Source organism: Podarcis cretensis (assembly GCF_951804945.1).
Source record: "Podarcis cretensis genome assembly, chromosome: 9".
NCBI classification, from domain to species: Eukaryota; Metazoa; Chordata; class Lepidosauria; order Squamata; family Lacertidae; genus Podarcis; species Podarcis cretensis.
In genome coordinates this window covers 52945120-52958736 of record NC_137178.1, presented here as the reverse complement: position 1 = coordinate 52958736, position 13617 = coordinate 52945120, and the positions used below count along the sequence as shown (strand labels likewise).

Genomic DNA, 13617 nt, shown 5'->3' with positions numbered 1-13617 from the left:
CCCTCTTAATCTACATATACATTACAATGGCACCATCTTCAAAAAAGCCTTTCCGGATGTGTGTGAAAGGTGATGCTGCCACCTGTTGCATTTGTAAATTCCTGTTTTAAAATAATTAACATAAGATCCCCACTGCCAATAAATCAGGGCCATATTTAAGTTGATTAAATATTTGTTGTTGATTAACTAACGAATCAGCTAAATATTCCATACCTAACTGGAAGGGCCATAGCTCAGTGGTAGAGCATATTGCTGTATTTCCCTCTCAAGTGACAGAACAGCTGTATGCAATCCAGGATTGGTCGCATTTGAGATAGACTCCTGAAGTATAAAGCTGGCTACAATTTGCTTGTTGTTTTACAGTATTTGGGATAGTAGAGCTGCCTTGCTGTTCTAAGAGGACCAGTGTTGCACCACTATAACATTTATCTTTCTTTTTGTAGATGATGACACAGACATGTATAATACTGCCTATGCATATAATACTGGTAGGAATTATTCCTTCCCTTCATGAGTCTGTTCTCGTTAATTTTGGCGATTACCTAACCTTGTAGGCCCATCCTTCTTGTGCTTGTGTAACTGCAGTTTTTATTGTTGTGTTGTGGGATCTCAGTGTATTGTTGTCATTTCGCTATTTTCCTGACACCTGAATGATTGCGTGTGAATTCTTTTTCCAGCCAAATAACCCAAAATGTATTTTCAATGGTGACCTTCCAGTGCTTTGATTTTGTACTAATTTGGACAGATTCTGGCTTTGTGAACAGTTTCAAAGCAGAGCTTGATTACTAGCATAACCTCCATCAACATGCATTGGGGATGATAAAGGTAGTAGCTGAGTAGAATACTGCATTGTATGCATAAAACATGGGAACAATCCAAAGTCATATATTTTTGTGTCTCATTAATTTTAATATGAGAGAGTTAACACTGAAATAAATTCTGCTCAGGGCTAAACTATACATTATGCTAAAGGAGCAGGTGGGCAATTGTTATTTGGGCAATTGTTATATAACAACACACTGTCACTTTTGGGACAAAAATTGCCTGCTTTCTGGCCATGTAGCTAGGAAGCATAGGAAAAGCCCCCTGCACGTGTAATTAATTAAAATAAATCCAGAGCTGTATCTGCATGCTCTTCATTAAGTGTAATGTGTAGTTTGGCTCTCTGTTTCGTTTAATTTTCACTAGATCATCCCCTTTACCATGGGACAAAACATGAATCCAAAACTCAAGCTTCCACACTGTGCATTCCATTAAAGCTGTCAGCACGTTGCTTTTGCAACTGCTGGAAATTAAAATGAAATTGTCAATATAACAATAGAAAGTGACAGAAAAGCGGTCGAAGGCTGCAAATTTCTGTAAAAATGTACATCAAGCCAAATAATTGTGAAAATATATCAGATGTACTTATTGATTAGAAAAGCCCTTTAAAAATGTGTTATACATATTTGCAAAAATATGTAAAATGGTAATGCACCATAGGAAAAAATGCATTTTTAAAAATGCAACTTCCAATTTAAGTTCACATCACAATCTGCATAGATTCAATCTTCACTTGCAAAAAAATTACATTTATGTGATCTGCTTGGGTGACTGTCCAGAACTAATGCTGATAAATATTATATTACTAACCAGAAAGGCATTGTTACAAAATTAACAAAGGCATGCTTAAATTTAAGCATGTGTGTATTTCTTTTTCAGTTTTCTGCTAGCAAGCAACCACCAAGATAACAATGGCAGCCAGCAGTAAATTATCCCAACTGTGGCTATGCCTCAAGGCACTTCCAGATTTTAGAGAAATGGGAACAGAACCCTTTATCCATGTATCAAGTCCACCTAAGGCATGATAAACCACTTGCTTTGGACTGCAGAAATATGGGTCCTGTCAAGCCATTGATATGGCCCTATACCCAGGTGGTGTGCTGCATTTCACTTGATGGTTTACAAGTTGTGCAAGCCATGCTTACCATGAATCAATATGGGACTTCTGGTACTAAAAACACTTCTTTTGATTGAACAATTGCCCAGAGGCACCCTTTTTCTTAACTTTTAGGAATATGTTGTTTGCCTCAACTTGATCTACTCTTTTGAACCTGGCTCCAGTTGATGGAGCTCAGGGTTCTAGTAAAAATCAAAGTAGATCCGTCAAGCCTGAAGTCTGCCCACTCCAGTCAAGACCAGTCGTTGCAAGTTCCATTGAATTTAGTGGGATCTACTTCCATTAAATGTGTTTAGGGACTGAAATGTGTGTCGTTACATACCCTTCTCAAAGATAGGTCCACAAGTATCCTCTGTGTTGGGTATATGATGTGGAATCCAAGGTGGCGGCGTACAAGTGGATGACTCTCTTGTTCTCATCCTGGGAGCCATGGTCTTTGGAAATCTGCCCTTCTTGCTGCAGCCTTCCACACCACATGCTAGTCTGTTCTAGAGGATGCCCTAGTCTCTAGGAGCCGATGTTTAGGGGCACAGGCTGCTGCAGAGGAAAAGAAGAAGCAGGAAAATTCCATTCTGTAAACTCTATGCCATTCATGGAACTGAGGATATAAGCCAAGAAGAACTACCATTAAATTCACATTAATTTTTAAAAACCCATAATTGAATGTGGCATATATGTATTATATCAAGTGATGTTAATAGTTATATTATGGCTTTTTTCTGTTTTGTCATTTTATTAGGTAACTTTAGCCCATCCTTTTCTGCTCAAGCACACCCTGCTGCAAGAACACAGACATACAGACCGCTGACGAAAAGTACTTCTGACAATGGCACGGAGGCCTTTAAGGTCTCGTCCCCTGTACCTCCACCACCCCCAGCACCCCCAATTCGCCCACGGCAACGATCTGCACCAGAGAAGTAAGCTTTGCAGCCGTTTTGTAGCAGTCAATCTAGAAGCAGCAAATTCCATGAGGCATAATGTGAGAGGCATTATTTCAGGCTCTTTTAATGTGTAAAGCACATAAGAAGTATTTTTATACTCGCTGCAAGTGCTTTTACATAGAGTGTGCCTTGCTTCACCATAAATAACTTAACAATCTAAACTGCTCCACTCACACCACAAAGAGCTCATAACCCACCTACTCTCAGTAGCCAGAAACATCATAGCCAGACACTGGTGAGACCTGTCAGGAGTAAGCATGGACCAAGGGTATCAAATAGTATGGGAAGCAGCCTTATTGGAAAAACTAACCAATAAACTTAAACTCACACAGGGACAAATAGAAGACGATGCCTTCACCTCGGTATGGCTCCTTTATCACATACACAGCCCAACAAGACAACAACAAGAATCCCCCGACAGCATACAAATCAATCTGGCTAGCATGATTCAAAAATACACACTCACACCTGGCTCACACATAAAAACAATTCTCACTACAGCCAACCAAAGACAACCAACTACACCCTACACCACACCCAACCTCTCTTACCACCAAGGAAATACAACTGAATAGTAAGAGAACCCATACAAGTAATGCTGACACAACCCCTCACACACACTAATGGAAGCCCCATAACCCCCACCCCACCCCACTCGTCACTCCCCTCTCCCTTTCTTCTTCTTCCTAATTGTTTAAACCAATTCATAAACCAAGAATTTATACAATGACCACTAATAATGAAACATACGTTGTAGATATTTTTCCACATTTATTACGCTATTTTTGTGATACACAGACAACATGAGGAAACTTGGTATACTTGTTTGTATAACATTTTTCATGTTTATAAAAGACAGTTTAAAAAACATATCTAAACTGCTGCATTGCCTCTTGACTTTCAAATACCATAATGTCACTAATTATGCTATTGCGAAGCATGGTTTTCCTTTCTATGAAATCTCTGCTTTTAGTGTCAGTTTTATTGTGATTTTACAAATGGCACATGGAGAAAGTAGGCTTGCAGTACCCACAAGACATTTTTTATATATGAATAGAGCTTGGTGGGAAAGATTATTTAATTCAGTTGTCAACTTTATTTTATCTTAGAAATGAGTGGGACCCTCCAGATAGAAAAGTAGACACACGCAAATTCCGTTCAGAACCAAGGAGTATTTTTGAATACGAGCCAGGGAAGTCTTCTATCCTCGAACACGAGAGACCGGTAAGTGAAGTCGGTTTGTATTTAAACATGACAAATAGTTTAATGAGTTCATTTCTAGTCATAAAGGCTGATGTAGTTTTAACAGATATCATTAGATGCTTTGAAAAGAAATGAAAAGTACTGAACTCTTCTTAAAGAGTTTGTTGTGGTGGTTGAAGGGTTCACATTTTTTGGCTGAAATGTCGCAATTTTGGTTTGCTTGCCACATTTGACTACTTTGGATTTTTTTAAATGTTGGACTCAATCTGAAAAATGTTCTCGTTTAACTTGTCACATAGGTAAGCAGCCTTATAAGCCCCTAGTTGCAGAATGAATGTGGGGAGTTTGTCACCTTTGTAGAAATTTTACCAGCACATGTATAACATGAAAGTTGTTACACATTGGGGGGGGGGGGATCCTTGTTCCTAGGCACTCCAGAAAAATTAAATCCACAAATGTGTTTTCATTATTTATGCTTAATGAGGTCTTCACAAATGATGGCTCAATGCACACTAACTTGTGGCTAAATGTCTCTGTTGCATTTTTTAAGCTAGGGTTCATATAAAATTATTTAAAAGCATGTTTAATAAGGCTGATACTTGCAAAATTACCACTAATGTTCCTAGTAACTCTAGGGCATACTCTGCTCATTGACTTTTATTGCATATGCGTAGTCTTGGGGGAAGTGTGCTTTGCTCAAACGTACTAAAACACAATACTGTCCTTGCAAAAGTAACATCTTTTATACCTTTAGTGGACACAAAAGCAGTATCTTTCTTCATTACCCAGAAGGTGGTCTAGCTGAGCTGGCTTTAACCAGACCAGTACAATTTATGTTGCCTAACTTGGATACAGCAATTGTCTTTAAATACTCAGCATTTTTAGGGTTGATCTTTAGCATTCTAATATATCATTTTAGAAGTTGTAAATGATTTTATATTTCCACTGTTCAGGAATTAAAATACTGATTGATGTAGGTACCCAAATGCTGAATTTTATTTATGGCATGTTACTTTGTGGCCATTGCTTTTGAAGCCAAATTTTACCATAGCAGTTATATAGCATATAAACTGCACTGAATGCGTATCTCTTAATATTTCCCTGTCTTATCGGTTAAACCAGTTAGGGGGTAGTTTCCAGTTTTTATTTCTCAAGTATGATTAATAATGAAGGTTTCAGTGGGAATGTAGATTATTTGTCACAAATGCAATAACTTGTATCAGCATATCATGCATGATGAAATTTTATATACATGCGGGATAAGTGTAACTTAATATTTGGGAAGAATTAAAGTTAACATTGGCTAATTCCGACCAGCCAACGTTCACAATAATAGTGTGCCATTCTTTTTTTTTTTTTTAAGTGATGAATTAACTGTAATCATCACATCTATGGAAACTTCTGAAGGCCAAGCATAAAAACCTGACCCTATATTGATTTAAGAAAATGTCTGTGCTTTGTCTCCTATCAAGGACAGGCACATTGTGCAATCTGAAGGAAGTTGGGGTGAAATTATATGTTATGAGAAATACAAGATCGCTGCTGAAAATTACCATACTTCTGCTCTCTACAGTAACATGGAGAAATCAGTCAATTTCCAGTCTGTGTCAGTATTACATGTGCGCATTCATAAGTTCCATTTCTGCATTAATCCCTGCACCCCAAACAGCCCATTTGGGGAGTTTCTGCTGGTAATGGCAGAGCTCCCCCACTGGCAGAGATGAGTGGAGGGAGCCTTCTGCCCTATCCAAATCCTCTCTACGACAGCAGATTAGGGGTTTGGATTCCTCTCCTCTGCACCACTTCAGAAACATTTATAATTAAAACATTCTCAAATTACTATCCTCGTCTGGTATTCAACTTCTGCAATAGAAATATTATGGAGCAAAAAACCCACCCAATACAAATAACTCTGCATATTGAAATGTTTCACAAATGCACACTTGTTTAGTACAGTGGAACCTCGGCTCCTGAACGCCTTGGGAGCCAAACGTTCTGGCTCTGGAACGAAGAAAAACCAGAAGTAATTGTTCAGTTCTTGAACGTTCTTTGGAAGCCAAATGCCCGGCGCGGCTTCCACAACTTCTAATTGACTGCAGGAAGCTGCTGCAGCCAATCAGAAGCCGTGCCTTGGTCCCTGAACTGTTTTGGGAATCGAACAGACTCCCAGAACAGATTAAGTTTGGGAACCAAGGTTTCACTGTAATGCCTAGCAAATCCTAAATTAATTCACTTTATTTTTTACCAGATTTTCCCCTTGGAATAAAGCTTTAGTTATGTGAGATTCATCATTGATGTAATCTAAATATAACCATCTCCCCAAACCCTGCTTGCACTTGTAGCTGGCACTGATTGCCGAGGACTCCATTTCACGTTGTGACAAATTGAGTAAGTTTGTTTCTAAATGTTCAAAGGGAGCTGCAAAACGCTAAATGTTTCAAAGAACTTTGGAGGTCTGGATCTTAAACGGTAGCTGTGGTGTTCTGACAATCGCTTCCTTTTGAACAGACTCTAAATCAATTAGCACAGAGCCAAGTTGTTAATGTAACATTAATTTTGAAGTCTTCACTGTACAACTGATGTTAATTGTAAAACAGTTCATTTGCATAAAGTAATAGGCAATGCCTTTTTGTGTCAGAGCTGCAAAATTTGTGGACAAAAGAAATGCAATCTACAGAGTGCAGTATAATTGGGACTTTGCCTTTTTATAGCATGTTCATGAAGTGGGAAATTAATTCCCATTACCTGGGGCTGTAACGCGAATTGAAATCTAATATGGAGAGAATGGGCATATATATATATATATATATATATATATATATATATATATATGTGTGTGTGTGTGTGTGTGTGTGTGTGTGTGTGTGTGTGTGTATACACACACAGAGAGAGAGAGAGAGAGAGACAGAGAGAGAGAGAGAGAGACTATTTTCTGGCCCAGAAAGCAAAAGAATGTGGTTTTGCACTTTAGGGATATCACTTGTGTTTGCATCATGAATTCATCCACATTGCTTTCACAACTGGATCTTAGAATCATAGCGTTAAAGGCTCCAGATTTGCTTCCTTGGTGTATGGTTGGCACCTCCTTCTCTAGAAAGCCTCCTGTGCTTTTAACTGCTTATGACAGGAAGACATTTAGCAGGTGCAACTTCTAGCATAGCAGAAGTTTTGTGTGTCGAAATTCTTTTGGTCACACAGCTGTTAAAGTTGCCCGAACCTTGCTAGAAAAGTAAATGGGAGCATACCCTGCTTTTTGGTGGTAATAATAATAAGTACTAATAATGTTGACTAGAGGAAAAAATGCAGTTGTTCTTAGCTATGGTTAATAACAACAAGCCAACTTCAAGCAATCATTTGTGAAGATGGCTTGTTTTCACTAACCATAGTCAAATTTAAGCATGTTTAGGATTCAGACAACATGCTAAACTGTGGTTAAGTGGGGGAGGGAGGAGGAGGAGGAGAGCACAAGCCAGTCTCATAAGGGCCGATTTTCACCAGTTTCACCATTTTGCTACATCAAATATCAGTGCTTTTTGCAAAACACATGGCCCCTGTAGGCATAGGTTATAGAGGTTTTGCTTCAAGGGCCTGTTGAATGCTAGCTATTTGGAAACCACATAACTGCCCATGATGCCCATGTAACATTAGCAGCCCTGGATACTTAAATGCATCACAGACTTGTTTTTTCATTTTTTCAATTGCTGAGTTCCTCCGAAAAGATAACAGAAGAGGGAAGGAAAGGCACCAAACACAGGATCAAAAGGGGAGGAGACTTCAAAAGCATACAGAAAATAATGTGGTGCTCAATGCATTTATTCCTCTCTTTCAGAAAGGGACCAAAACTGCATTTTGAAGTATCTCAAGGCATGGTGTGGAATAGTTTGAAATCAGGGTTGACCCTGAGAAAGAATAGTTATACTAAAAATGTGTTGGGTAATAAATTATCTTCTGCACAGCTTTTGAGAGCTCCTGCCTTATCATTCCTCTAGCAAGCTAAACCCCAATTCCTCCACTTTCCAAGAGCTCTGCTGCTTTCCTCTGTTTATGGAGAAAAATGTAAAGAAGTTAGCAGTCAAAGCCAGGAGGTACACAGAATTCCTTGTGCTCATATGTTTTTACTCTTCAGAATGTATATTATTTTTAGCAGTAGCTTTAGAAATATGTACTTAGAAATAATACCAAAAAATATGTATTTGATCCTAAAAGGCGCTTTGTATCAAACAGGTGTGCTATTTCAAACGTCTCAAAACAGAAGTTGAAAGCTCTACATTTTAGTATGCCATGTGTCAAAATCTATAGGTATTTATTTTGCAAAATTTATACACTGCCTGTTTGTAAAAACAACAGTGACCTCAAAGCAGTTTACCAAATAACATCAAATAAAAAATACAATACTTTAAAACATATAAAACGTAAAAATACCAAAACAGGTTTATAACTCACACCAACATATTTAAAGCCTCTGGGTAAGCTTGCCTAGACAAGAATGCTTTTACCAGGCATCATAGGTATGATGATGCTTATCCTTCATCTTGAGTTAGAGGCTCTTAAGCCAACTCAGAGTTTGACTATTATAGAAAGCCCCTCCCCTCCAAAACAAACAAACCCTGCAGCCATCCGTGCTGGGGTTGTGGCACAGGAAGAAGAGGCAACACCAACTGCCTTCCTCTCTACTTCCTGGCTACTGTCAACAGCAGTGCATGATGCCTGGGAAACTGGAACACCACAAGAAGATGGGAAGGGAAGTCATGGGAGAGCCACTTTGAGAGTAGAGAGGCACAGAATCTCTTTACTCGGGATCCCCTGTATCTTGTGAGATTTGGAGGCGAAAATACAGGGAGGCCTATATAAGGCCATATCACATGTGGCTTGGCCTCAGTTGACCAGAGATTCCAGGCAAGCAGTCTGCAAACATAGATAGGTGCACTGCTCACCAGAACAAGCTGAAGCTGCTATTTACCACATAACCATATTGATGGTACTCCCCAATGCTTGCTTTTAATTTTAAATAATATGTGGGAGATCCAGTTGAGGACCTCTCTCAGTGCCCAGTCTAGTTTGGCCCCAAGTCCAGGGTAAAAAAGAGGAGCAAATGCATTTTTAAAGATGTCATATTGATACCTTGACAAAGTGCTATTCCTCAATTAGCATTACAGCTTTGCTTTATTCAGTATGTCAGAAAGCAGCATGGATATCTGTCATTTCATCAAAGGAAGGCTATCAAATGTTGCTTGTTACAAGGAACTGCCCACCCAAGAGACCCATATTGCACAGGGTTGGGCGTGCAATTCATAATTGACAGACATTTTTCTATGTTGGGTTTGTCACATCATTGATTGAAAAGTATCAATTACTTGGAGGGGAAATAGAGCTGTTTTGGGGGGCAGCCCTTGTTTTGTTGAGCCCTTTCAGTTATTTCTGAGTCTGTTTTTGGCTCTCAAGGTGCTTATATTCCATGTTCTCTGTCAAAATAACTCTCAGTAAGGCTTACAACTAGTGCAGTTTTATGAAATTCTGCAAGAAAAAATAAAATCTAAAATGAGACATCACTGAAACAGCTGAGCAACATGAGTGCTGCATCAAAAACAACTCTAAATGTTTTTCAATAATGAATGTTAGCTCATACATGTCCATCCCTGAAATATATTTAGAGCACTTTTTCCTTTAAAACAAATTATGATTTTTCCCAACATCTGTTTGTATGCATGCTACATGCATGAGTACAGTTGTGCAAATTCTGCGTTTTTTAAGAAGAAAACCCCATACCTTCAGCTGACAGTTTGTAGTCCTCCCCCAAAAGCATATAAAGAGAGGAGGCATGTGTAAATTAGTACCAGGACAAAAAGTGGAGATATGTATCCAGGGTTCTATTTTTGATTGAGACCTCAGTTGCCTCTTTATTTATGCACACACAACTTATTACATTTTGACAGTGCAGATCAAGTAACACAATTTTTTTACTGTCCTGCTTACACACATAGCTGTTTGGAGTTGCTGTATTACTTTTTTGGGGGAAAGCTTTTAAAATATGTATAGTGTATAGCAGGGGTGGGCAACCTAAGGCTTCTAAATCCGGCCTGCGTACAGTCCGGGAATCAGCATGTTTTTACATGAATAGAATATGTCTTTTTATTTAAAATGCATCTCTGGGTTATTTGGGGGGGCGTAGGAATTTGTTCATTATTTTTTTTCCAAAATATAGTCCGGCCCACCACATGGTCAGAGGGACGGTGGACCAGCCCACAGCTGAAAAAGGTTGCTGACCCCTGGTGTATGGGCTTACCTTATTACAAAAATCAGAAAGGCAACATTGGCTCACTAGCCTGTTATCAGGCTCTGGTGGGTTACCAGGATTCTGCACAGATGTTGTGCCAGTTGGCAAGTTAACAAACTAGTTGAACGAACCTGTTTCACAGAATCAGAATTATAGAGTTGGAAGGGATCCCAATGGCATCTAGTTCAACCCCCTGCAGTGCATCAACAGCAGCTAAGGAATCCCTGACAGACGACCATCCAACCTCTATTTAAAAACCTCCAATGGAGAGTCTGCCACCTTTTGAAGTAGTCCATTCCCCTGTCAAACAGCTCTTACTGTCAAAATTATTCCTTAATGTTTAGTCAGAATCTCCATTCTTCTAATTTGAATTCAGTGATCCAGATTCTATGCTCTGGAGCAGCAGAAACGAGCTTGCTCCATCATCCATATGATGGCCCTTCAGATATATTTGAAGATGGCTATCATATCACATCTCAGTCATCTCTTCTTCAGTCCCTTTGGGTTCCATCAGTCAACCAGCTGCAGTTGTACACAATGTTAAATTGTGTCAAAAGCTTATCTACATGTAAGTCTAGATGTGGACATTCTCCACAAATTTCTGTAGCAGTTCCTTTTAGTCATAATAACTAAATGGAGTCTCCATATTCAGAGACACCTTTGAGCTAGATGCCTTCCTATATCCATGCCCTCCCCCCCCCAAAAAAAAACAACATTTGACTTAATTCAGATGGAATAATCTCAATCTGATAAATTATGGTTTGTTGAACTAAAAATGAGGGTTATGCCACAGTGCTTCCTTCCTACCTTAGTGCAAGACTTCCAGAGTTTCCTGTTATATCCAGTTTCCTATATACATATAAACAGTGCTTTAAACACAGGCTGCAGTCCTCTTGTTTGTGAACTGGTGCAATCTGTGGTTAGCAATTTTCGCTAGCCTTAACCACAGTTCTCTGATTTTTATGTAAGGAGTTCTGGAAACCCTGCATCAAATCATTCAGGAGAGAGGGGGGGGGAGGAAGGAAGGAAGGAAGGACACTTCTCTTTCTCAGACTGATAAACCACATTTTATCTGACCAAGAATATTGTACTTGAACCAAGCTTTTCAATTAATCATGGAACAAAAATTGGAGACAGAAAGTAATAAGCTTTGTGCATGGTAGTTATCCATCATCTTTATGAGTAAACACAGAAAAGTGCTACAAAGCCAGAAATGTTAGCATTTGACTACTGAAGTGGACGGTATGGTATGGTGAATGAAAGAGGGGAATCCTGGGGATGCTTACTCTAACACTAATGCATTTACTGTTGCACAGTTAACACAAATTGTGATGTTCAGCTGGTGGAAAGTGATAGCATCTGAGCTTACAAGCTGGCACTCTGAGCAGTATGTAAGTTCAGGGCATTTGTTCTGTGGATCTGAAAAAAACCTAAAGGAATGTCAGGAATGGCAATTTCTGAATTTGTGTGTAAGAAATTTACTTTAAATATTTTATCTCATCTTTGATTCCATACTGTCTCATGGTGACTAATTTAAAAATGTAACTCATAAAGAAATTATAACTAACAAAAAACAGCAGCTACCAAAGTAGCAGATAAAAAGAATTGTGCCATGGCAAAAATGAAGATGCTCAGCAGTGGTGTCAAATGGAAAATCACTTGTTCTTCTAGTGTTCACCTAATTCCACTTGGAATATGGGTTGTAAGATGTTATTTGAGACTCCTGCCGCTTCTGATGAGAATAATTTTGCTAGAAACTTGTCCTGAAAGGTGAAGCTGGGGGTGTACAATTGCAAAAAGCTCTGAGCAGAAATTCTTGTTTCTTGCTGCCCTCTACAGCACAATAAGTGAATCAAAAGGATGTGTCCCATGATGACTGTGGGGAAAGGGCTGCTTTATTTGACTATGTATTGATGATGCTCTAAAAAGTTGTTCATCACTTTAAAGAGTTGCACACTAAAGACAGACCCTCAGTGGAAGCACCCAATCAGCTGTAGCTGCCTTCTTCACAAACCATCACCACTGGGGGTAAATCAGTGTGCTGAATGAATATCAAATTGCCAGGAAAATAAATATGAATAACATATATTTTATTATTTCATTCATGTACTGCCCTTCCTCCAAGGAGCTAGAGGCAGTGTATGTGGTCCATCCTTCTTTTAATTTTTTTATTCTCAAAACAACAACATAGGAAATTAGTTGAAAGGAAGTGGTTGAAGGTCACCCAGTGAGCTTTATGGGTTAAAGGGGGTTTGAACTAGGTCATCTCACTCCAAATTCAACACTCTCTAACTACTTCATCATGATTATTCAGACACCTGATTATTGAAAGGGGACATGGGAATGGGTGGCTACATTCTCCCATCCCTGAAAAGTCATACATGCTGTCCAAAATTGACAGCACTAGCTGCCTGTCTGGCCAAGTACCATGAACTCACCCTAGATGCTGTATATGGCTCCCATCTCTCCAAATAACATTTTTCTTCAAGTTTCAGGTAGTGATGCAGAACTTTTCACACACAGAGACGCACCTGTCAGTACTATATGAGTAGCTTATTTTATAATGGCTGAAGGAGGTGGTTGGGCTGTCATCATCCTGCATACTACTTCAGAATGCTTGACTTCAAAATGCAAAATTAACATACTTTCCTTGGGTGGTCCAAATTCTGCCCCAAATCGTGCATTTATCTATCATTGAGAGTTACATAGATCCTGAAAAAGAAAGCATATATACTGCATCCCCGAATGCAACCAAACATGCTTCTATTTGTTGTATAATAGTGCTTTTTTAAAAAAAGAAACAGCAGCACAAAGTAATCTGATGTAATCTTCTTCAAAACCCATCATATTTTCTGTATTGTGTGTACACAACAATCCTTTGGAGGACAAACTGAAAAGGAGGAGTTCAAACAACCACAGTGTGACAACTCTCAAATCAAATCTCACTTCACCATGAAGTCCCCTCCATCCCTTTGTTTTTGTTTCACTCTTTCTTTCCTATTATTTGTGTTAATGTCTGTGTGTCATCAGTGTGCCATGTCATTTCCAACACTTTGATCAGTGTGTGCCTTTTCCTCCCCTTTCTCCTTCACAATTCTTCCAGACGGGTCGCATAAACCCAGATGACATAGATTTAGAAAATGAACCCTGGTATAAATTCTTTTCTGAGCTGGAGTTTGGACGCCCGGTAAGTGAGGCTAGAATATTAATAGATAAACTTTAGGAAATAAGATGCAGTTTATACTTTTCTAGATCAAATT

At 38.9% G+C, this 13617-nt stretch overlaps 1 protein-coding gene and 1 long non-coding RNA gene across 38 annotated transcripts in view; one reads left to right on the top strand and one right to left on the bottom strand.

Moving 5' to 3' along the window:
* The window catches only part of LOC307223768, a 106335-nt gene that overhangs the window by 11319 nt on the left and 81399 nt on the right, over positions 1-13617 (bottom strand). The window lies entirely within an intron of this gene.
* The window catches only part of SORBS2 (sorbin and SH3 domain containing 2), a gene marked incomplete at its 3' end in the record, with an annotated part of 187956 nt that overhangs the window by 137079 nt on the left and 37260 nt on the right, over positions 1-13617 (top strand). For 33 of the 37 annotated variants that reach the window (XR_013842222.1, XR_013842223.1, XR_013842224.1 and 30 more), the window contains 4 exons: positions 444-488; positions 2679-2856; positions 3990-4104; positions 13461-13544. Coding sequence is in view for 17 of the 37 variants with exons in the window: in XM_079989964.1 (XP_079846090.1) it covers positions 444-488; positions 2679-2856; positions 3990-4104; positions 13461-13544 (422 nt within the window). The remainder of the gene's footprint in view (positions 1-443; positions 489-2678; positions 2857-3989; positions 4105-13460; positions 13545-13617) is intronic. The other 4 variants (XR_013842228.1, XM_079989971.1, XR_013842239.1 and 1 more) reach the window with 2 other exon arrangements.